This window comes from Phalaenopsis equestris, unplaced genomic scaffold (genome assembly GCF_001263595.1).
Source record: "Phalaenopsis equestris unplaced genomic scaffold, ASM126359v1 Scaffold001245, whole genome shotgun sequence".
Classification (NCBI taxonomy): domain Eukaryota; kingdom Viridiplantae; phylum Streptophyta; class Magnoliopsida; order Asparagales; family Orchidaceae; genus Phalaenopsis; species Phalaenopsis equestris.
Genome location: NW_018165684.1, coordinates 119,471 through 144,531, shown reverse-complemented (window position 1 = coordinate 144,531; position 25,061 = coordinate 119,471). Strand labels below are relative to the sequence as shown.

At 32.8% G+C, this 25,061-nt stretch overlaps 1 protein-coding gene across 2 annotated transcripts in view; it reads left to right on the top strand.

Annotated features, from left to right (window-relative positions):
• LOC110033646 (conserved oligomeric Golgi complex subunit 3) overlaps positions 1 to 25,061 on the top strand; it is a 121,776-nt gene that overhangs the window by 34,973 nt on the left and 61,742 nt on the right. For both annotated transcript variants that reach the window (XM_020737697.1, XM_020737696.1), the window contains exons 8-13: positions 6,383 to 6,468; positions 6,557 to 6,623; positions 13,687 to 13,749; positions 13,838 to 13,939; positions 14,222 to 14,326; positions 14,397 to 14,489. In XM_020737697.1, the coding sequence (XP_020593356.1) occupies positions 6,383 to 6,468; positions 6,557 to 6,623; positions 13,687 to 13,749; positions 13,838 to 13,939; positions 14,222 to 14,326; positions 14,397 to 14,489 (516 nt within the window). The remainder of the gene's footprint in view (positions 1 to 6,382; positions 6,469 to 6,556; positions 6,624 to 13,686; positions 13,750 to 13,837; positions 13,940 to 14,221; positions 14,327 to 14,396; positions 14,490 to 25,061) is intronic.

The window sequence follows — 25,061 nt, the reverse complement described above, 5'->3', positions numbered from 1 at the left end:
CGAATTCTTTTTCTTTATTGTGTCCCGTTAAGTTTCAAAATTTCATAAAATTCTAATAGATTAAGATTATTTTTTGTATAATATGCTTCCCCGACCCGCATTACCCAACTATTTTGTTTACTGGCCAAAAACTTGACCCAGTTTCTTTAGGTGGCTAGTGTGCAAAATGGATATGTTATAGAGTTTAGATTTTGATTAATAGTTTACACACGAAGGGTTCTACGCAACTATACGTATCATTAAGTAATATATGACTCTAATGGAGTCTCGATTATTGATCCCAGAGAGAAGTGAGATAAGAAACCCCTTAGGCTAAGTTCTAGTTTACTACTATGATGTCTTAGTTTGGAATGTTGATTAAGTGTGTTTTTCTAACAACTGCTCCTAAATACAAGCTTAAATCTAACGTTAAACCTAACTAGATAAATTGGTTTGGTGAATTTTGAGGTATAAAAACTACTTTTCTCTTGTGGTGACCTAGATAATGTGTAAGAATGAGATGCTTAGAATCTAATGTGGTCAGTGATAATAAGATGCAAAAATTTAAGTTACCTACTTCCGAGTGTATAATGTAGCTCAGTTAACCTAGGGTCGATTTCTTAAAATAACTAGATTATCAATGCGAAACTTCTAGCCTATCACCCTAGAGTCTCCTTCTCCTAATAACCCTCTAATTGGCTTAATCATATATTTGAGGTACGAAACCCTGGATCAAATTGGTTAGGAATCTAGCCAGTTACTCTAGAATCACCAATTTGCACCCATCAACGAATATCTCCCTAACATTGCATTGCATCCTTAGACTTCTTTTCCGTCACCCATAAGTTCAATGTGGTTTCTCCTAGTTGTTAAAGCCATAGGCTTTTCGGAACTTGTGAGTTCACAACAAATTTTAACATACAATTGACCAGATTGATTAGTAAATAAAACATGAAGTAATAACCATTACTATAATATGAAAAACCTATTCTAACAAGCATTTTAACATCCTAAACATTCATTCAATTCATTTCAAAAGAAAAGTTTAAGAATTCTACTTCACAAAGCAGGTGTCACACACAGTAGAAAACTTCATTAAATCAAAGTAAATCCACTAGATAAGTGTTTACAACAAGTATAAGATAATGAAGAACACAATAACTTAGTTTTTTTCCTCTGAAAGAAAGATGAAAATCTCTTCAACAAAGTCTCCTGCTGATTCATGCAATGCTAATACAATCCCGTACGTATATCTCTCAAAATCCCTCTCCAATCTTTACAGGGAAGGTAAAAATTTGCATTTCTTACTCTTATCTACGACATCTCGGCCTTCCTGGAGAATTCTAAGACTTAGAAATGCCAAAAAGTATTTTTCCAAACGTCCAGATCCGTCAAATATCTTCTTGGGGCGTGCATAAACTGACCTTGGACAGTTCGGGCGCCCAGACACCATCTTCTCTGTTTTCTGGGCGGAGACATGCTCCTTGGCTCCACCCTGCTGGCAGAACCTCCATTTGCTCACGTTTGACTCTGTTTCGCCTCATTTTAGCTCCAATTCGCTCCAAGTGTTATGCCTGTAAGATAAACATGAAAATAACATTTCTTTAAAGTGCAATTTCATTCAAAAACATGTGACAATTTCATTCAATCAAAAACATGTGATAAATGTAAAGAAAATTAAGCATAAAAAAAACATCAGATTCCCAAGTCTTTTTAGGTTTATCTCTGCCTTTCATAATATAAGTCGAATCTAAAATATCTTTTATTGTACATATAAGCTAAATTCTAGTTGGACTTCCATATGAACCCTCTTTTATTTCACCATATAAAAAGGCATTTTTCATATCAATTTGTGGTTTATTGCCTTCTCTCTTGGCTAATGATGATGAGCTATCTCAAATAGTGCTCATTATAGGAACTTGAGTAGAGGTTTTAAGATATTCAATCCCATATATTTGAATTTAATTTTTGGCTAGTAGTTTGATTTTATTTCTTTCTGGTGAAACTTTCCTTACTTTAGCATTTTGCTTTTTGATCATAGATTTCTCAAGGTTGTTGAGACCACTTCCTTAAAGAAGTCCATTCGTCCTTTGGTCCATTTCCTCCAATTCCTTAATGATATAATATGAAGGATAACACAATACTGCTTTTGTAAAATTAATTTATCAACATGTTATCCATTCAAAATCCAATTGACATATCAAAGTTGTGAAATATTGTTTAAAAGATTATCTCCGTAACCAATCATGATTGTTAAAATTCCATTGATCATAGTAATTTTTTTGTTGGTAAGAGAAGTGGTTTGTGAAATAAATTTGTGAGAGGTGTTAATCATAGGGGGTATTTAGCTGTTGAATCAATGATCCAAGAGCCAGAAATTGGCGTCAATAAACTGTAAAGGCACGGGAAGAGAAGGTAATACATGAGAATGATAGATTATAAATAGATGTTGTAGATGTTTTTTCGAGTGCTCTTAGCAAGCCTTTTTTTAATCTTTCTACCCTTTATAAATGACCTACGTTTTTAATCTCTTTAAGAATCTGTGAACCAATGAATCATTTTGCATAGTTTTTCCGTTCAATTGATATGATGAATGGATGCTTTGCAACTCCCCTACTGGATTTAGATTGCATTTCTCAGTTTCTAGGGAACTCTTGGCGGAGGTTTGACGGTATTGTTGTTATTCCCCATGTATATGGTAAATAGAAAACGAAAGAAAATGACAATGCAACAATGAAGGTTGCAATGATGGGACATGTTTGCAATAGCGCATCAATGGAAAGCTACGATAATGAGAAATATGTGACAATGCAACACTGATGGTTGCAGTTACGGAAACATAGGAGAAAAAGAGAGAATGTAGCAGTAAAAGCAGTAGATTTGGGATGTCGTGATGAAGCCTGCAGTGATGAAAATATATGGAATTGGAAAAGGGCACTTATATTATGATAAGAATTGGAGAGAATGTGGTGCGTGTAATTTATTTTAATATGTACAAAATTTATGACTCCTAGGAGTGCATCTGATAGAAAAAAAAATGAAATCTGGAAATTAAATTAATTACAAAATAATAGCAATAGTCTAAGGTTTGATAACTAAGGCTGAAGGGATCACACAGATTACTGAGATGGTGATAAATAAAAGGGAGTTTGTTGAGTGTGGGTCCCAAGTATTTGTTACATATTACTACCTCTTCTGGTGACTGGATGTCTTGTGGAGAGATCGTATGCACTCAAATGTTCTCCATTAATGAAAGGCTTATTGTCACAAGCCACAACTGTTTGAAGAAAGGATCTGAATCTTATTATTGTTTGCTGCTTGGAAGTTTAAAGATTTTCTCTTTAACCATTTTCAAATTCACCTGTTGACATGGATGACTACTGAATCTTATGATGTCGAATTACCCATAAGCAAAAACTGTGAATGGGTTATAAGTTCTTGAAGCCTTGGAGTGTTAATACAATTTCATTCTAAATTTGAACGTGTTGATTCCTCTTGTTTGGTTGGATCGTGCATGCACATCTTACCTTTTCTATAATTGTTTCTAATGAGGTATAATTACTTTGTTAAGCAAATGATTTAGTCATAGATTTTGGGCTTGTATCTAGTAAACTTTGCATAGGATGGCTGGACGGGTCAGGGCGACAATAGGCTGAGATGCTGGAGAAACTTACGACAGCAGCGGATGAGTTTGGGGTGTTTTGCGATAGTAGTAGGGGTGGAGCTAGCGTTGACGGTAGGGAAACATAAAGGATAGGGGCGCAGGTAAGATTGGAGCAAGCAGGGAGGGGAATAAACAATGGATTATGTGGGAGATATCACCCCTTTGGAGTAGGGTACAACTGGAGCACCACTTATCTTCAGATACAACCTTAGCAAGGGAGATACACCGACAAGAAATCTGAAAGCAACAAAAACTAAACCTTAAACAAAAAAAAATAACATATTTATAATAAAGGATAACTATGCGGGGGAAATCCCTTCCCTTGGGTGGCTGCCCTAACCCAAGCAGGGTTCGGTTGGTTCAGCCTCCCTGTAGGCACTTGCTGAACCACTTAAGCCAGTGTCAGTTTTCTGGGGCTGATGGAGCTTTGACTTCATTTGTTGAAGCTTCTGGCTCTTCGTAGCACGACTTTAAGTTCGCTACTTTGAACATAGCAGAAACATTATTGTTCTCTGAGAGGTCGATCTTATAAGCATTATCGTTCAACTTCTTGAGGATTTTGAAAGGTCAATCTGCTTTAGGCTTGAGTTTCCCGAATGCTCCCATCTGAAATCTTGTTTTCTTCTACCGGATCCACACTAATTCCACTTTTTGAAAAGTCACCTTCTTTCTAGTCTTATTTGCCCGTGTCTGGTACTTGCGGTTTTCTTTAATGATCTGCTTCTAACCTCTTCGTGGAGCTTCTGAATCTCTTGCTTCCATTTTTCAGCATTCTCATTAATCTCTGATGTTGTCACGAGAGGTTCCAAGTCAAGTGGAGTGAGTGGGTTGCACCCATACACAATCTCAAATGGGGTGCGTCCTGTAGTCTGGTCAACGGATCTATTGTAAGACAACTCGGCTTGAGCTAGAATAAAATTTCATTGTTTAATATACTTTCCGACAAATCACCTCAGCAAGTTACCCAGACTTTTGTCACTACCTTCATGTTACTGTTCGTCTGTGGGCGAGCTGCTGAACTAAATTAAAGCTTAGTGCCTGGCTTCCCCAACATGATCCCCCAAAATTGACTCAAAAACTTTACATGTCCGGCGGAAGTGATGCTGTTTAATCTTAGAGCTCTTATTCTTTACGGCTTACTGAAATTTAAATTACTTCTCCAATTCTCATTACCTTTTTCATTTATTTCTGAGAATCTCTTTTTTTTTTTCTGTAAACATTTTCGCATGATTCATGTGCATCCTATTCTGTTTGCCTTTTTTTTTATTTTAAACTGCTCTAGTACCATATTTTTTAAAATTCTTTTACCTTTTTTTTAGAATAGGATTTGCATTAGTTTGTATTCCAAGAAGATATACAACCATTCTTGCCTCACTAATTAAAAAAAATTTAAGGAAAATTCTTATATCAGTCATTAAATGAATGTCTTTTAGCTATGAATTTTTAAGTGATTTTCTCATGACACTAGGCTTTCTTTGTATCCAATGTAACACTTATTGAATACTTTCTAAATTATCATACACGTATCAAGTTTATCTTAATGGCTGGAGAGGAATCAGAGGGTTGGTGGCAGCACAGGAGGGTTGGCGGGAAGAGGGCGGCAGCAGGTGGAGATGTAGGAGGAGGTTGCAATGGAGAGGGATTGGGGATTGCCAGTAGCACAAGAGGTATGGAGGAGTGAGGGCGGCAGCAGGTTGAGTTGCTGGAGGGACTTATGCTTGCAGCAAATGGCGTTGGGGTGTTTTGCAGCAGAAGTTGGGGATCAAGTTAGGGTTGGTGGCAGGGAAATTGGAAGGATAGGGGTGAAGGTAAGATTCATCAAGCAGGGGGGGAGGGGGGGATAGGCAATGGGATATGTGGAGATAATTACCACCTTAGAGCATGATATAGCAGGAGCAGCTGTTCTCGAATACAGGACATAGCAAGGGAGAGATGTTGAAGACAAGAAATCTAAAGGCAACAAAAATTAAATTCTAAATGGGAAAATAACCTATTTATAATAAAAACGCCGCCGCGTCAGTTTGAATCACTTAAATTGCTTCTGATGTTTCACATAGACTTTCACCATGTGGGGCCTCATTTAAGCAAGCAATAAGCACACAAAAAAAGATGGACCAATAATGAAGGATCTAATTTAGATATGGGTATTGGGATGCTGTTTAAACTTAGAGTTCTTATTCTCATGGCTTACTGAAATTTAGATTACTTCTCCAATTCTCATTACCTTTTTTATTTGTTTCTGAGAATCTCTTGTTCTTTCTTCTGTAAAATAATTTTACATCGTTCATTTTCTCACGATTCATGTGCATCCTATTCTGTTAGCCTTTTTTTTTATTTTAAACTACTCTAGTACCGTATTTTTTTAAAATTCTTTTACCTTCTTGTTTTTAAATAGGATTTTCATTAGTTAAGTTATGCTTTATTTAAGAAAGGTCTTCATTTGTTTTCTGCTAAAGTTTTGTATTCCAAGAAGAATTATTGCCATTCTCGCATCACTGATTAAAGAAATTTTAAGGTAAATTCTTATATCGGTCATTAAATGAATGTATTTTAGCTATGAATTTTAAAGTGATTTCTTCGTGACACTAGGGCTTTCTTTGTATCCAATGTAACACTTAGTGAATCCTTTCTAAATTGTCACACATATGAAGTTTGATGTATCTTAATGGATATTTTGGTGAGCATTTAGTTCTAGTTTTCTATTTATCTAACAATCTTTTCCTTTGATACATTTTGCAGGCTTCTTCCAGTTTCTATTCTCCGAACATGAGTATTGGGAATGGGCAATTTCTTCCTTTGCTGAAACGGCTTGATGACTGCATCTCGTAAGTTATCCCTTGCTCCCTTACACTGTTTGGAACTCTTTCTTTGCAAAGTACAACTTTGATCGGGTCATTGATTTAATGAGCTTAGGTATGTTGAGAGTAATCCACAATATGCAGAATCGGCAGTGTACCTAGTGAAGTTTCGACAGCTTCAGGTACTTTTTTGGTTGCAAGCTTACTAATGCTGATTTTTTAATATCAAATTAATGTATTTATAATCACTGGGAGAATGTCTCTTTCACCGGGTCGCTAGGAGACTATTTTTTAAGCTTTTCATTTCTGAGAATTTAGAGGTCAATAACATGGTTTCTGCACAAAGATTGACACACGATCAAGAAATTGTCTAGGTTTTGGACAGGCATCTTTGGGCATGTACATAAAAAGTGCACCAATTGGGCTGTTAGATGAAATTAATTTGATGGATTAAGAAAGAATAAGTAGACTAGCAGTTACATGGATTGCCATGAATGAATGGAATATGAGGATTCACAAAATGACCCCAAAATAGGTTGTACAAGGTTAATACTGTTGAAAATATTTTTTGGGAACTGAGAGAATCCAGTGTACTTTTTCACTTGTAATTTTTCTTGCTATAAGATGGATGGAGTTGGTGTAAGGCTAATAATGTACCTAGATAGGGAGGTGAGGGAAAGACTGGTACAAGAATAATAATGTTCTCACATCGTTGGTGTAAATTAATAATTTGAAGATGTTTTTTAGGTGGGATTAATGAATGGCCTTCATGCCAGCTTCAGGTGTATCGGGCATTTCTACTATTGTTTCCCATCACATCAAGAGTTGGGAATCGGTCAATTGCTAAACTTTTCTTGAAATGCCTACTAGTAGTTCCATACTGTGAAACACATGTTTGTGTGTGCTGTTGATATATCACCATATCTAGCTGCTGACTTTTGTCTCAAGGTTTTGGTTAATGGGATTGTTGCTAGTGAGTTTTTTTATCTAGCAGATGGCGCCAAATAAAAGTTCGTAACCTCTCCAAGCATGCACCTCCTACTATTTGAAATGATTTGATTGTTGAAACTCGGCAACACAGAATGTTCTGGCTGTCAAAATTCGGTTTGGGATCCTGAAATTTCTAAAATGGGACTGGATGGGCATATGGTAGAGTTATAAAATTCAAAGCATCCAAACAATAAAAAGTCGTTAATCCACCAATGTTCTTATACATCACTGAAACACATGAGAATGTCCAGCTTGTAACAATGCTGGTGAAGAAAAGAAACTGACCACAGTAACAATATTGTTTGATTACTATTTTCATTTGCTCCTCTGTTTTGATAAACATATTATTTTTTGTCTGTCATTTTAATTGAAAGGAGCTTTTCCTCAAATAAGTAGTTAAACAATTTAAGTTATACATCTTATTGAATAATCACAATTTTACTGTGTACTAAACTTATATGCACATCCTCTAACATGAATGCTGTTAAAAAAATAATTAAATGTTAAAAGTTTATTCATTTAAAACTTCTAATTATTTGTATTATTTAATTAGAATATCTTTAATAAATTTAATTGCATTTTATCTAAAAAAGTATCTCAAGAGCACCATAAAATTTTTGTAACGATCAAGCTGCATTTATTTTTATTTTCTTGCATAGCTACAATAGTGTCCTCAGCTAGTACTATGAGGGGGTTGTTCCTGTGATTGAATTTTATGTTTAATTCATTTGATTTTTTTTATTTTCTAAATCATCAAATCATATGCTAAAATTTAAGTGCAAATGCAACATATGAAATATTTATAATACAGTGAACATTCCTTTGTTTTATCTATACTATAATAGTTTAAGCTTTGAAAATATGAATGCATTTAAAAATAGTAGTATTTAGTAAAGATATAAAAGTAATGATTCACCTTTTTGTCACTTTATAAAGTTAACCTTTAATGATATTTGTTGACTCTTCTGTCCTTTAATTTGCTTTATCACTTCGATTATTGTTTAATCTACAAGTAAACGTGATGTTTAGCTTATAATTAATATGTTATAATTAATTAATTTACATTTATTTTATATTTCATTCAATATATTTATTATTTTAGAACTATTTTAAGAACACAATCATACATGATCTTCGATTACTCTGCAAAATCTTCTTCTAGTTTACAAATTCAGTTATTAATCTTTGTCGATTTCACCAAATCAAAAAATTGAAGGTATTATTTCTAAACAATAATGATTAATTTTTTATTGAGAGGTTTGATGGAGAAGTTCAGAGACAATAAGGAGAATCTACATTTGATTTTTATTGATTTAGAAAAAGCTTACGATAAGGTTCCAAGAGATATCCTTTGGAGAGTTCTCGAGAAGAAATGTGTTGATATGACTTATATTCAAGTCATTAAAGATATGTATACTAGAGCTGTTACTTGTGTTCAAACTGAAGGAGGATTGACAAAATATTTTCCTATTTCTGTTGGTTTACATCAGGGATCGACTTTAAGCCCATATCTTTTTGCTTTAGTTATGGATGGTCTTACTGGACATCTACAAGAGGATGTACCTTGGTGTATGCTTTTTGCTGATGATATTCTTCGCGTGGATAAAACGAGAGAAAAAGCCCAGGAAAAACTTGAATTATGGAGGTCTACATTGGAGTCTAAAGGCCTTCGTTTAAGTAGAACTAAAACTGAATACATGGAATGTAATTTTAGTAGTAATAGCTCTAGTGACAGAAGTGTGACTTTGGGTGATCAAATTATTAAAAGGTGTGAACGATTTAGATATCTTGGGTCCGTTGTCCAAAGCGATGGTGATATAGATGGGGATGTTAATAGTAGAATTCAAGTTGGTTGGTTGAAGTGGAGGAATGCTTCGGGCCTTTTGTGTGATAGAAAAGTACCGCTAAGACTGAAAGGAAAATTTTATAAGATGGTGGTGAGACCTGCAATGCTCTATGGCGCTGAATGTTGGCCTTTAAAAGAGAAGCATAATAATAAGTTAAGTGTTGCCGAGATGAGAATGATTAGGTGGATGAGTGGCTTTACACTTAGAGACAAAATGTGGAATGAATATATTCGTGATAGGGTTGGTGTAGCTCCTGTGACAGACAAAATTAGAGAAAGTCGTCTTAGATGGTTTGGTCATATTAAACGTCGACCATTAGATGATCCGATTAGGAGAGTAGATGTTTTAAATTCGACTTGTGTTAAGAAAGGCAGAGGTAGACCTAGGAAGACTTGGGCTTATTGTATTAAAAATGATCTTAATTTACTAGAACTAAATGAAAATATGACACTAAATAGGACGCAATGGAGAAAAAGGATTCATGTAGCCGACCCCACGTAGTGGGATTAAGGCTTTGTTGTTGTTGTTGTTGTTGAAACTTTCCTGCTTCATTATACTTAGTGTAGTTAACTTAATAGTAAAATTAGAGGTTTAGTATTAGTTTGGTAGAATTCCCTAGATCTCATTAAAAATCAAACATATTTCCTAGCTTAGACTACTTAAATTCAGTTAGAACTTTTCTTAAGTATGTCCAATTTACGACCTTCCTTTTGGGTTCAATATTCGAGACTAAAGAAAGTCATATATTACTTGAATGATACGTGTATTTGCATTAATACCTAGTGTGAAGTGATTAAACGTGAAAAATTAAGTTATTAAATTTATAAAATATTTTAAAAATTATAATATTTAAATCTTAAATCACTAGGTGTACCGTAGAGATTTGTGTTCAAACTTAAGCCATACATCACGAAAATCTTAAATCACTAGGTGTACCGTCTACATTTGATTTTTATTGATTTAGAAAAAGCTTACGATAAGGTTCCAAGAGATATCCTTTGGAGAGTTCTCGAGAAGAAATGTGTTAATATGACTTATATTCAAGTCATTAAAGATATGTATACTAGAGCTGTTACTTGTGTTCAAACTGAAGGAGGATTGACAAAATATTTTCCTATTTCTGTTGGTTTACATCAGGGATCGACTTTAAGCCCATATCTTTTTGCTTTAGTTATGGATGGTCTTACTGGACAATCTACAAGGTGATGTACCTTGGTGTATGCTTTTTGCTGATGATATTTTTCTCGTGGATAAAACGAGAGAAAAAGCCCAGGAAAAACTTGAATTATGGAGGTCTACATTGGAGTCTAAAGGCCTTAGTTTAAGTAGAACTAAAACTGAATACCAGGAATATAGTTTTAGTAGTAGTAGCTCTAACGGTAGAGTTGTAGCCATGGGTGATCAAATCATTAAAGGGTGTGAACGTTTTAGATATCCCAGGTCTATTGTTCAAAGTGATAGTGATATAGATAGGAATGTTATTAGTAGAATTCAAGTTGGTTGGTTAAAGTGGAGGAATGCATTTGGTCTATTGTGTGCTAGAAAAATACTATTTAGACTGAAAGGAAAATTTTATATGATGGTGGTGAGACTTGCAATGCTCTATGGGACTATAGAATATTGGCCATTAAAAAGAAGCATAAATAAAGTTAAGTGTTGCTGAGATGAATATGTTTAGGTGGATGAGTGACTTGACACTTAGAGACAAAATACGAAATGAATATATGGCGGATAAGATTAGAGAGAGTAGTCTTAAATGGATTGGTCAGATTAAACATCGACCATCTGATGAGTCGACCATTAGATGATCCGATTAGGAGAGTAGATGTTTTAAATTCGACTTGTGTTAAGAAAGGCAGAGGTAGACCTAGGAAGAATTGGGCTTATTGTATTAAAAATGATCTTAATTTACTAGAACTAAATGAAAATATGACACTAAATAGGACGCAATGGAGAAAAAGGATTCATGTAGCCGACCCCACGTAGTGGGATTAAGGCTTTGTTGTTGTTGTTGTAATGATTAATTTTTTACTATTTTACTTTAATTTATAAATTTTTTAAATTACATATGTTATATTTTCTTTTCTTATTTAGCATTACAAACATAACTTCAAACTTTTTTATCCTTATAAATTTCAAAATTTTAACTTTTAAGTTTTTAATGGACAATTTCATAACATTAAAATATTATAGAAATAAGATTTCAGCCTATGATAATTTAATTCTAAATATTTCCACTGACATGAAAGATATAAATATAAACTTATCTTGATTCTTTTCCTTGAAAAACCAATGATCTCTTTATAATTTTTGGATTCATATGCCTTTGCAACTTTTGACTTAATAAACTTAAAACTGGATTTATTATAAGTTAAATTAAAGAAAAGCAAAACCTAACCTTGTTTATCTGTCTCTTCCCTTTTTTTTGGTGTCCAACTTTGCATACGGTAGAACCTTAGCTTCCGTATAGGACCTTTGTCACTGATCATCATCTGCAATTGACATTGTCGATCATCGCTGCTCAAGATGTCAGTTCTCGTGCATGCTTCACTGACCACTCGATCAACACTCTCTCATACGACTTTGCTCTGCTTGTCTCCTTCGTCTCTTTGTTTGCATGGGGCGTTGTCTCACTCCATCATCACACAATTTTGTCTCTCCCTACCTTCCTCTCTATTTTCTTTGCCTTAGTTTTTAATTTGCACTAGATGAATTATATTCACCCCCTCCTTTTCTTCCTAGTTATGATGTACAAACACTTCTAATTAAAAAGTTTTGCGGTCTTGGATACGTATTTGAGATGGACACTGCTTCGACACGTGTCACATTCGTCATAGAAGTGTTTGCTTTAAATAATATTAAAAGAAAATGACACACCGAGCACACACTGAATGGGCAGGACACGTTTTAAATTAATGAATTAAAAATTTCTGATATTTTAATGATTATAATTTAAAAAAAAATATATTTTTATAAAATTTTAGAAATATTTAAATACATATCAATTAATTTTTTTTTGTATTTATATTATTACATATCTAGCATAGAAATTTCAATTTTTGCATATATGTCGCATTACATAAAATATGAAAATGAGTATTTCACTTTTTAAAACTGAAAATTGTGGTATATTAGATGTGTTATGAAAGATTTGTGTAGCATAAAAGAAAAAGAAAAATTTAAGTGTTAGATATATAAATATATAAGATTTTGGTGCTAAAGAAACCCATGATATATTTAATATATGCTTACGAAAAATTTAAGTGTTAGATATATAAATATATAAGAATTTGGTGCTAAAGAAACCCATGATCATTTTTTTTAATGAATAATTGATTAAGAGGACTTAAATTTTGATACAATACAAAATAATATATGCTTACTTTTATACATTTTAATTATTTTAAATGCAATTTAATTTATTTTTAAAGGTAAAATAAAATTTATAAAAATTATTTTAACTAAAACAAGAAAAAAAATGATGTCAAATGTGTTCTTAGTTTTTAAAAGTAAGTGTTATTAAATTTCTTATTTTCTTATTTGTATTATTCTTAATATTTTATTTATTTAAATTTTGTATATATTTGAATAATTTTTATTATAATGGTGTGTCCGATGAATGGCCGTGTCTGATGTTTTCAATAATAGATGTGTCCCGCGTCCGTGCAACATAGCTTCCTAATAGCAAAGCTAGCTCGTTGAACCAATGCAGCCGGCTAATTAATTATTTTTTTGTTGGTATTTTCCACTGTCTATCTTGATGTCTTTCTCACATTCATCGCCAGTGTTGGTTTCCCTTGAAAATGATGCTTATGCCATCTTATGCATTCTCATCTCGCCTAGGAGCTAAGATAATTTCGGTAACATTTTTTCGGCGACATTGAGACCCTTCTTTACTCATTTGAAAGTAGGAGTTTAATGTGATTAACAGTTATAAGTTACTAAATTAAACATTTTATTTCATGATGGTCATGTTAGAGGAAAGCAGTTGAAATCCCAGAGAGGATATGCGGTTTAATTGCTTAGTATGTTTTTTTTTTGCATGTTGAGTATTTCGGAAAGAGTACCGAGTATTGATGTTTGACAAAGAGGGGTGAGAATATTTTGGGAGCTCTTTGCTTTGTAGGTTTTGAAATGAATTTAGTTGAAGCAGCCAATTTTGAGCTTTTATTGGTGTGCTTTTCTTTTTTTCCTTTCATCACTGCTGACAAAGATTGAAATATTTTACAACTTTTTTATGAAATATAATGTTGCTATTGTTTGAAGTAAATTCCCCTTTTCTTTTAAAGATTTCATTTTCGTTCCATTGAGTATTATATTTCTTGTTCTTTCTATTTTCTGATGATGGATAACTTTACGTAAGTCAGACTATGTTGTTAAAGTAAATGCTGTTTTTTTGTTGCTGTAGTCTCGTGCATTAGGTATGATACGATCTCATGTCCTTTCAATTCTCAAAACTGCCGATGTTCAGGTAATTCCACATTTATATTTTGTAATGCCACTTTACGTAATGTTGACTTGGACTCCATTTCTATACTTCCTCTTTGTTTCTTATGTAGGTACAAGCTGCAATTCGAGGCGGTGGTTCAAATAAAGCATCTTTAGCAGAAGGTGTTGAAGAATCGGTTATTTATGTACGTTTTAAAGCAGCAGCTGGCGAGGTACTGGTTCACCTTTCGACATTTTGTTTAAGCCATGGTTTTGCAGTTGTCTTTCTTTTCTTTTTGGATGGATTTCTAGCTATGCATTTAATGAAAGTTTTCAGTATAGAAAGAGTTGAAACTAGTGCCCAAATATGTAGCACATTGGTTGAAAAGAAAAGTGAAAATTCCCAAGGTTTTGGGTTCGAGTGCTCATACTGCCTGAAAAAAAAAATTGTGTTGAAGGCATTGAATTATTCTGCTTACTCTCGTGCCTACTGACTTGCTTGTGTTTTATTGCAGCTCAAACCTATTTTAGAGGAAATCGAAAGCAGGTCTTCGAGGAAAGAGTATGCTCAGATTTTAATAGAATGCCACAGTATGTATTGTGAGCAGAGACTATCCTTGGTGGGTTAATGTTTATTTCTTTCTTTCGAGTAACCTATTTATTCTAACAAATAATAACAATTATACTTAGGTAAAAAGTATAGTGCAGCAGAGGATATCTGAATTTGCTAAGAAGGAGGCCTTGCCATCATTGACTAGATCTGGATGTGCATATTTAATGCAGGTGCGCTTTTTCCTGTTATTTGATACAATTTTCTGCTGTAAGAAATAATAGGAGACTTGTTCCCAATATTATTTTGAGCTTATCATGGATTCATGTTGCGGCATTCTCTCATGTGATTTATGGTGGTCATCTTTATAGTCAAAGTATTCTCTACCTTCAAAGTATTTTCTACCTTTATGTTTGTTGATTATTATTTTTTACCAACTTGGAATATTTCACAAATGGATCACATGCATTGTTAGCTGTCTATTAATTGGAGGTGTGCATTGTGTGCTATATGATCGAAGTTGAGTCTAATTATACAAATTGCACTAATTGTAACCTGCAGTTGGACCTTTACCACAACTGAAAATGTAGCATTTTTAGTTTTGTTGACGCCTAACTAGTTTAACCAGTGAAATATTGGGTTCGGTTGTTTTTCTTGAAATTGAACTGTAATTTTTTCATTACATTTATGTGTATGGCTTGTTTCTTTTCATTCGTTTTTCTTGAAATTGAACTGTAATTTTTTCATTACTTTCTTTTCATTGGGAATGCGGTCTATTTGTATTTCTTTTTCAAGTTTATTTTAAGTGTAGGAGCGTATCTATGGTGTTGAATCCTATATGAGACTGTTGTGTTCTATAATTTTTTTAATAAACTGTTGCGCAACTCATTATTGCATGGTTTTAAATTTGCTGATTAAAATATAATCAGCATCTTTGGATTTCATAAACAGTTCCATAATAAGATTGATTACTTTCTACTGACTATTATTTTCTTCTCATGGTATTGTTAATGTATTTATAGCTGTTGTTTCTGTTTTTTTTTCTTTTTTTTGTTAACTTTCTCACTTGCTATTAGTAACACTTTGGTTATGTGTTACCTGTCACAATTCCCATCAACTTCCCGCTATACATTGTCGCTGTTACCTCCTGCTATTGTCACTATTTGCTACATGTCACCTCAGACTTTCCTGCCAATCTACTGCACGCTTCTTTGCCTTTCTTGCTAGGTTACTATTGCTGCCTTCTAATTGTCTCATTCAGAGCATACTGGTGCCACATTCGCACAATTGGGTCTCCTGTTGGTGTATTGTTTTGAAAAAAAAATATTTGTCTTTATCCTAAAGCAATTCTACAATTAGAAGTTATGAAGAAGCTTATACTCCTGGTGTTCATACTAGATGCATCAGAACCTTCCGGTACATTTTAGTAGATTTCTATTTTTTTGTGTAATTTTGTATTTTTTAACATCTGAAGCCGATAAATAGTACGTCTCAGGCATGTAAAATTCATTGGAGATTTAATATTGAAATAAATATTCATTTTTTTCCTCTAATTGTGTTTGTTGGGTGTGCGTGCGCTTTTTGAGTGCTTTGTAGGTGTGAACTCCTACTTCTATAGAGGGCTTAGGGAGGGCATTTTGTACTTATGTGAGGCTTACATCTTCTATCTGAGGCAATTTTTATCCATATTTTTGTTTTCTAATTTGTTTAGCCACTGATTATATATTTGTGATTCAGATTTTGTAAGAGTAAGAGGCATGCCGCAGTTTTTTAAGCATAAATTTGATTAGTTGTTGAATTTTTCCAGAATTTAATATTTGTTTGATGATTGAACTATCTTTTTGTATGAGCCAAGCAATTATGCTTTTCTTATATTAAATCCAACAAGTTTTCTATGAACTTGATAATTAGTGTCCTGCTAACTATAATTTTTTTGTGTTTTCTTATTTCATCCCATTATTAATTGCATAAGTATCACTAGATCTTTAAACATCCTACATCAAATTGGTATCAAAGCTTATAACTACGTTGTTACATCAACTACAGTAAGACATAACACGTGGGCCAATATAAGGAAATTGCTAGTTTATGTTTAAGAAAAAAATTGGCAAATCATGATTCCTAACAAATACAACATAAGTATTAGAAGAATTAAGGCTGTAAACCTAATTCAACGAAAGACATAGCCTATATATATTTTTTAGAATGACTCAATGATTTGGAATAGCTTGTGCCATTTAGGGTTGTAAACGAATCGAGCTTGAGCGAGCTCAGGCTTGCCTTGTGTTCGGCTCTTTCGAAACTGCTCGTGTTTGAAATCGGCTCGTTTTTGAAATTGACTCGTGAACAGTGTGTTCGTGTTCGACTTGATTTAATTATTCGTGTTCGTGTTTGACTCGTGTTTGGCTCGAAATTGACTCGTTAAATTTAAATTGAAAAAATGAGATGTAAAGTGTTGGATTCAAACCTGGACCAAATGTATGCAAAAGAAGACATTAACCTCGTTACCACACGAGGTGTTATGATTTAAACTTAGATATAAAAATATATATAATATTATTATATAAATAATATATGTAATATATTATTATATAGATAATTATATATATGTTTTTCTATTTTGAGCTAAAACGAGCCAAACACGAGCAAACAAAGAACAGTTTGTGTTCGGTTCGTTTATAATTTGAGCTTTAAAAATTTGTTTGTGTTCGGCTCATTTATTTAACGTAAACGAGCCGAACACGTTGTTCGCGAACAACGAGCTATTTTGACAGCTCTAGCGCCATTGTTTAATTTTGAAAAGACTAAACTCGTTGAAATGAATATGGTTGGACAAGTCCAAACTTATTAGTGTAGTATTGCAAGCAAAACAAACTCAAAATGGGCTGACATCGAACAATATGTACCATATTAAAAAGATCAGGACTAATTGAATAATCGCTTTAAAGATTGTGAACAAATTGATTATTGTATGTCTTCAGATAACAGTAGTACAAAATGTATCTAAGTGTGTTTAATGAACACATTGATAAAATGAATCTTGAAGGGGAATAAACAAATTTTCTGTTAAGGATGATAAATTGATTTAACTTACTGATAACCTCTTGATAAAATATTAGGATTATATTAGCTCCGCCAATCAAGCTGAAATCAAATTTGTTTTTAATTATTATTTTCGTAACATACAAATTCTTGAAGAAAGATACATAGAGAAACCAAAATGACATCAACATTTCAATTGAATTGTTTATAACGAAAGCCTTAACACAAACAAACTTTTTATAGTTTTGTCAAATCTAAAGCTCTATAAATCTGTAATTATAGTATTTACGCCACTTGGGGTGGATTTATCTAAAATGATTGTTCATTCATTATGTTGTGATATCATTATCTCTGATTATATAAGAGTAGGCAATGAATCATTATTGATACTCGTCAGGATGCATATCGGTAGTTTAGTATCTTTATTATGTTCCTTATTTAATTTATATGGTTTGCATGAAGAATTTTATGGAAAAAAACAATAATTAAGGAAATAGTAAGTATCATATAGGTTTAAACATGATACATGAAATTCAAGCTAAATAAGATAGTGATTTATATAAATCGAAAAAGGTTTCTTGTATGAGCTTTTAAAGATTGAAGCATAAGGAAGGTCGGATATGTAAATATTTTTAACACAACAGGCTTATGTGTCGCACCCTACTATGACTCCTTGGTCAAGTATAAGCTGTGACAATCTTATCTGACCAACTGATTGAGTATACTTGCAACATATTTTGGAATTCTACCCATTAGATTAAATAGGTGTTAAACTCAATCATCTGAATGATACAAACCAAAATATGCAGTATAACCCAACTTAGATGGAGATCTAATAAGATAATGCAATCCATTGTTATGTAAGCATCCCAAAACATTTCAATAAACTTTAAGCTTCTAATAAACATTAGAGCATTCATGCATCATATTTTTATGATAAAATTACTTTAACATGATTTATATCTTACACTAAATCAAACATCAAAATTTATTAAATCTAAAATTTAATCCTCACTCAAACTTAACTTTGACGTCTCGAATAATATTTCAGTGAACCATAAATTTTATCATGATATATAAAATTTAAATACCTAAAAAGTGAAACAACTTGACATGTTTAATCAAAATTTTACATAAAGTTCAAATTATGATCAATTGCATGTAATCATTATGAAATTGAATTTTTTAAATTTATTAAGTTAATTTTATTGGAACAAATCATAGCAAAAAACCTGAAAGCTTAATCATGCAATATGTTAGTCACGTATAATAGTGATTACACACAAGATCATTTGAATGGCACTCACTAGCTTATTTCATTTTTTTCACAACATAACATATATTGTCATGCCTAACATGTCTTTTCTTTGTGGGCTCTAAAAATTTTGATACCCTAAACTCTTTGCTGCTGTTGTTGAGAGCTTTAATGGTCAAATTTTTAGAAGACAAATTGGATTATAGATATGGTTGTAAACTAACCGAGCTTGAGCGAGCTCAGACTTGACTTGTGTTCGGCTTATTCAAAATTGCTCGAGTTTGAAATCTGTTCATGTTTGAAATTGGTTCATGAATGATGTACTCGTGTTCAGCTCGAAATTGATTTTTTAAAATTATTTGGAAAAAATAGATATAGGATGTTGGATTCAAATCTAGACCAAATCTATGCAAAAGAAGAGACATAACCACATCACCGCACGAGCTGTTATGCTTTAAACTTATATATAAATATGTATAAAATTTTTATATAAATAATATATAATATATTTTTATATAAATAATTATATCGTTTTTCATTTCGAGCTAAAACGAGCCGAACATGAGCAAACAAAATGTTCGTGTTCGACTTGCTTATAATTTGAAATTAAAAAAAATGTTCATGTTTGACTCCTTTACTCAACAAACTAGCAGAACACGAGCTGCTTAACGGGCCAAACACGAGTTGCTTAGCAAGCCAAATACGAGCTATTTGCGAACAACGAGATTTTTGACAACCTTAATTGTAGGCGAGCCACTACTGAGATATCTCACTCTTATTTTTGAGGACTTTTTGATATAGTGTTCAAGGTTTCCCATAGATGCAAGCCCGTATATTTAATTACGTCTCTTGATGACGGAAGAACACTTTCAATTAGGATTAATGATTAAACATTGAGTATTTAAAACATATAGTTTGAAGTTATTGAATTTATCACCTGGAGTTTAAAGTGGATGGTGTGGGAAATGATGACAAACCCGTCATGATCCCATGGTTCTATTGTCCTGGATCCTTGCGATCTCTGATCAACTTTGTTAGAGGAGGTAGTCAAACCCCTCTGATTGAATGATTCTTGTTAGCAACCATGAGTTACTCGTCTATGTTACTCTTAAAAATTTGGGGTGAATGCTTGTTTAAGGGAGCAAATTTAAGTTAACAAAAAGCTTTGTGCCAATGAGTTCTACTCTCATATTCACAACTCAAAGGATATAAATTCGTTAGGGAACATACAAGCTTCGACCGTAACTATGATATTTTGATGCCATTTTGCGGCAACCACCTGATCGTAACCGCTATTTTTTAGAGCCTTTGGAACAAACCACACAGATAATTAACTCAGGCCACTTTCCTATTGGCGTGAAATTATTTGAGTGTGAATATATTAATACAATCGATGTGACATTAGTTTTTTTGTGACCTGAAGTTAATCAAAAGTTTTTCATCTTCAACAAACTGTTGCAGAGGGTGTATGTGATTTGCTTTAATTTTTTAAGTGAAAATTTACTTGAGTATTTTGAATTATTTGTTTTAAAAATTTGGTTTGAAGATCTTAATTTAAAGTTGACACATTCTGTTGAAATGTTTAGTCAACACGACCGTCATCAGAGATTTGAACATTTAATACTTTTATGCTTAATTTTTATTTAAATTTTGTTAATTTTAATATTTTTAGCGTGTTAGTCCAGTCGACTTTAGTCCTAATAAGGAGGATGATCAGACTATGTATTTTGACTTGTAGATTCTTATATTAGTGATTTGGACGTTATTTCAAAGTTACTATACCCGTCAGTTGAGTTCTTAAGAGGAGGATCGAGCTAGTTGAGTAAGATTTACATGATTGTTTTATAGGCAAGATGACTCGATTGACAACATCTATTGTTTAATTATCTTGGATTTGATTTTAATGTTAGAATAATCTCAAATTTTTTAAAAGAATTTTGCTAGTTTATCGGAAGAAGAATTGTTTGAGTGAACGCTTTAACTTAACTCGTGCAACATTCTCAGACTCTTGAAATTCAAACACTATTCAATTTAATGGAGCACGTGGGCTGTATAATTTTTAAGATCGTGCGCACATCTCAAGTGTGAGACATATCAGTATATGTATCGAAGAATTGCAATTGCAGATTTTTTTAAAATGCTCGTCCATATCTTAATGAAATGCATTAAACTTAGGGATGTCTTAAAATACAAAGACAAGCTTAACATTTTTTAAATTTTTACAAATCCTTCTCACATCCCATTAGAATGCATTCACAAAAATTGACAACATTCGTACAACTACCGGAAAAAATCGCAACACATTTGCACGAATCTCAAAATATTTCCTCCATATTGAATATTGACTTTCAAAATTTTGGGAGCTTTATGTGTTAGCTCTATATTAATGGCATGCACATAAATACGTTGACTTATTCAAAGGACCGTCTTCTATTTGCTAGCACATGATATTATGAATTCCGTGACGATTAAATTTGAAGTCAAACTTTAGTTTTTCAAACCAGGGCACTTTAATTTTAATTGAAGCTTAGCTTCTGAATTTTGATATTTCAATTTTAGATTAAGCTAAGTCCGCAAATTTATTAAGTTTTCTAGAAAGCACAAATATTTAATTATTCAAACCTACCAATTTAAGTTTGAAAACCCAAATCTTGGAATGATTTTAAACCTTAAGAGCTTAATTTTGAGAAGCCTAATTTTGAATTGATTTTCAGCTATAGTGGCCTAAGTTTGAAAAATTTAACTTCAAATTAAATGAGCAATTGAATTATTAATGCAAATATATTGGCCCATATTTTGAATAATTTTAATAAGTCAAAAGAGTTCAAATTTTAAAATGATTTTCAAGTTTAAATTCACATTTTTATTTATTTAGAAGTCTAAATTCATATAAAATTTTGGCAGGCTCGGGTGTGAGGTAGGGAGGATCGAGACGTCTGACTGGCTTTCGATTTGTGTGGAGGGAGTGAGGCAAAATCGTTTGACTAAGGCGAATCATGCGATACAAGGAGGAACAACAAAAGAGAAGTAGTTTTTGTGCCTTTGTCATGCGTAACAAAGCAAGCGAATCATGCGATACAAGGAGGAACAACAAAAGAGTAGTTTTTGTGCCTCTGTCATGCGTAACAAAGCAGAATGGGCGGCTTGGGGTTGGTGCAAAACAAAGCGAAAGAAAGTAAATTAGGAGCATAAGAGATTTTTGTATGCATTGATCCTGTGTTTGGCTATGAAGCAAAGCAAATGAAGGATTTTGATTTTGTATGATAGCAAGAGTCGAGAGTAGTGAGGGATGACTTAGATTCTGCTGTGGTGTCGTACGTGAGAGGCGAATTACAGAGGGATGGGACTTCGTACATTGTCAAGAGGAGCAAATTTCTGTGTGACAGAGAGGAGCGACAAAGGTGGAGAAGAAAACCAGAGACATGCGAATGAGGATGGGGCTTCGGTTTCTATATCGTGTCTAGTAGTAGGGCTGTAAACGAGCCGAGCCTAGCCTAAGCGAGCTCAGATTGGGATCGTGTTCGGCTCGTTCGAAATTGGCTCCTGTTCGAAATAGCTCGTGAATAGTGTGTTCGTGTTCGATTCGATTTACTTATTCGTGTTCGTGCTCGGCTCGTGTTCGGCTCGAAATTGACTCGTTATAATAATAATTTTGTTAAAAAACTATTTGCGTTAATTTTTTAATCTCGAATCATAAAACATTAAAAAAATTTCAAGAGTAAATTTGATACAAAATTTTACGCAATAAGAATGTCAATATTTTTGGCCAAATAAGAATATTACTTCAAAGGTTTTACTTTCATTTTAAAAAATAAATTTTTATAAATTTATAATCTATAATCTAAACTCGAGTTCAAGAAAACTCTCAAATGAAAATCAAAACATAAAATATAATTGTATTGCACATTCACATTTACAAAATTACACTTACACATGCATTTATGATTTATACACACCTAAATACAATAAGTTTAAACTCTCTATGATTTTGTATTCATTCTTTAATCTTTATGTTATCCAATGAGTATTGATTACTGAGTGATGATGGGCCGATGGCGATCTTGTACCTGCAAATCTTTCTTATATATTAGAAAAAAAAAAAAAATTTAGAATCGAAAATAAAAGTTAAGTTGTAATTATTAAGTGAGGCTCAGATTATACATTATGAATTCATTTCATCTCCTTCTTGTAAATGAACTATTCGGTTGCACAGTTTATGTGCCTCCCAAACACAGTGAAATTGGAGTTAATATCTAAGGTATCAATTTAAATTCCAGACAAACTATTCTAATTTTTCATTTTCGTATGCATATGTGTTTGCCTTCCAAATTGTTAAAGTGTAAGAATAATTATCTTAGACAACTTTATTTAATCCCATCTTTAAAATGGTTTCAAACACGGATACTATACCAGTAATGAGATTTTTTAATCTTCATTGCCTCAAATAACATCTTAACCAAATATAAAAAATAAGCAAGAAATAATAGCTTAAAAATCTAGCTCCCAGCACAATTGGAAAACCAATGAACCAACAGATTCCCGAACCAAACAAAGGCGACTTTGCATCAAACAATCCAAACATTGCACAATTGCAATAATCCAAAAAACCTTATGTGAAAACCAGAGCCATAACGATAAACCGTTGTAGTAAAGAATAAAGAAAACGTTGGGAACAAATGAATCTCATAACGGAAAATCACACAAAGGCCTGATAAAAAGCAATCACGAGTAAGAGGAATGCCAATTGTAATAATTCAATAGAGCTGTTTTTGCTCCCATTGACTTTTGTAGCAACCTTTAACTTTAAACTATAGAAGAAACTTGGTGGATTGGTGTGGTCAAAAAGAACAACGAAGTGCTTGGTTTTAACTTACAAAAACCCTCAATTCTTTTATAAAGAAATTCACATGCTTTAATCAAGTTTAAATTAAAATTACACGGATGAACGGTAATGCAGAGAAATCCTTCTCCATGATCATTATTACTATAAAGTATGGTATGCCCATGCAAAACAATAAAGCTGCGTTCTCTTGCCATAAGTAGCCAAAAAGGCTCAATGTCATTGTCAACAATCTATATTTGAAAACCAACAACCATAAGGAGCCAAAAAGGCTCAATCAGCAATCTATGTGTGAAAACCAACAGCAGTAGCCAAAAAGGCTCATTGCAACTACAACATTCTGGACAAGCACCAAGTTCTCAGAATGTCTAACCATAAAACCATTTTGATGTAATATCCTTATATAAATGTAAAAAAAATGTTGATAATCAAATGGAAGCACCTCTTCAGTTGGAACTTAAAGAGCCGTGTTATTTTTGACACAATCTAACAGAACAAATGAGAGAACACAAGAGAGATCGTGAGAGAAGAGACTGTCTTTGATGTGAAGTAGAAAACTGAAGCCTATTGAAACCCTAAGTTATGAGTTAAGGTAAACTTTTTTGGTATATTTGTTTATTATAATTTTATAAACATTAAATTGATATATGTTTATTATGTTAATATGAAATTAGGTTAATTGAGGTCAAAGAGACTAGTAAACAAGTTGAGGATTAAGCTAATGGTGAGGTCTCCTATTAATTGAGACGAGTAATTATATTTCTAAATTTCTTTAACTACTTCTATTTCTAATTGCATGTTTGATTTCATGTATTCCCTAATTCAACAATATATTCTTTATGTTGATAGATGTGCATGTTAAATATAGTTGCATAATTATTTAGTTTAATTTAGAATGATATCAGATCATTGCATGACATGTAGAGGTCTAGACATGACTTAGTAGAGGTCTACATGTAAGCTATGGTCTACAATATTTTATAATTCAACAATATATAAAAATATAGTCCTTAGGAAAAATGGACTATTTTTCTCTTGAATATCATTCAAAGGGATTTCAGATTGCCTAATATTCCACCAATTAATAACCCAAGTTTCTAGACATTTCTTAAATGAGAAAGAAACCCACCAGGGCAAAAATATTATAGACACAAGATATGAGAGGGAAGCCAATGCTTTCTTTTTTATCATTTTGTATTCGTGATGTGAATTGTTAATGAACCTATTTCATTGGTCGATTATATCTGAGATTTCTATAAAGTACGAAAGCGTAGGGATAGGTTATCAATTCAAAGGCCTAAAAAGAGGAATTATGTTTTACGAAAACAAAAGACATGTTAGGATATTTGATGAATCTAGACTTATTTACTTATTACTTATTAGACCTTTTACTAGTCTAAAGAGTGAAGCCAGACGCCATGTGTATGCGTATACAAAAGAGTTATTGTTCCATATACGTCTTCCCACTTTTGAGATGTATTAACTTCCTTCTCTCATGCTGAGTTTTATTCTTCAGTTCATTTCAAAATACTTCAATGGGTACGCACAAGAAATAGACTAATTCGGCAGCTTTTTGTTCAATTTCTCGTGGAGTCAAATCCTCATCAGTACGGGTCAAGGGAATGACTCCTTGTCCCTTGATTTCCATATAAAGGACACGACGAGGGA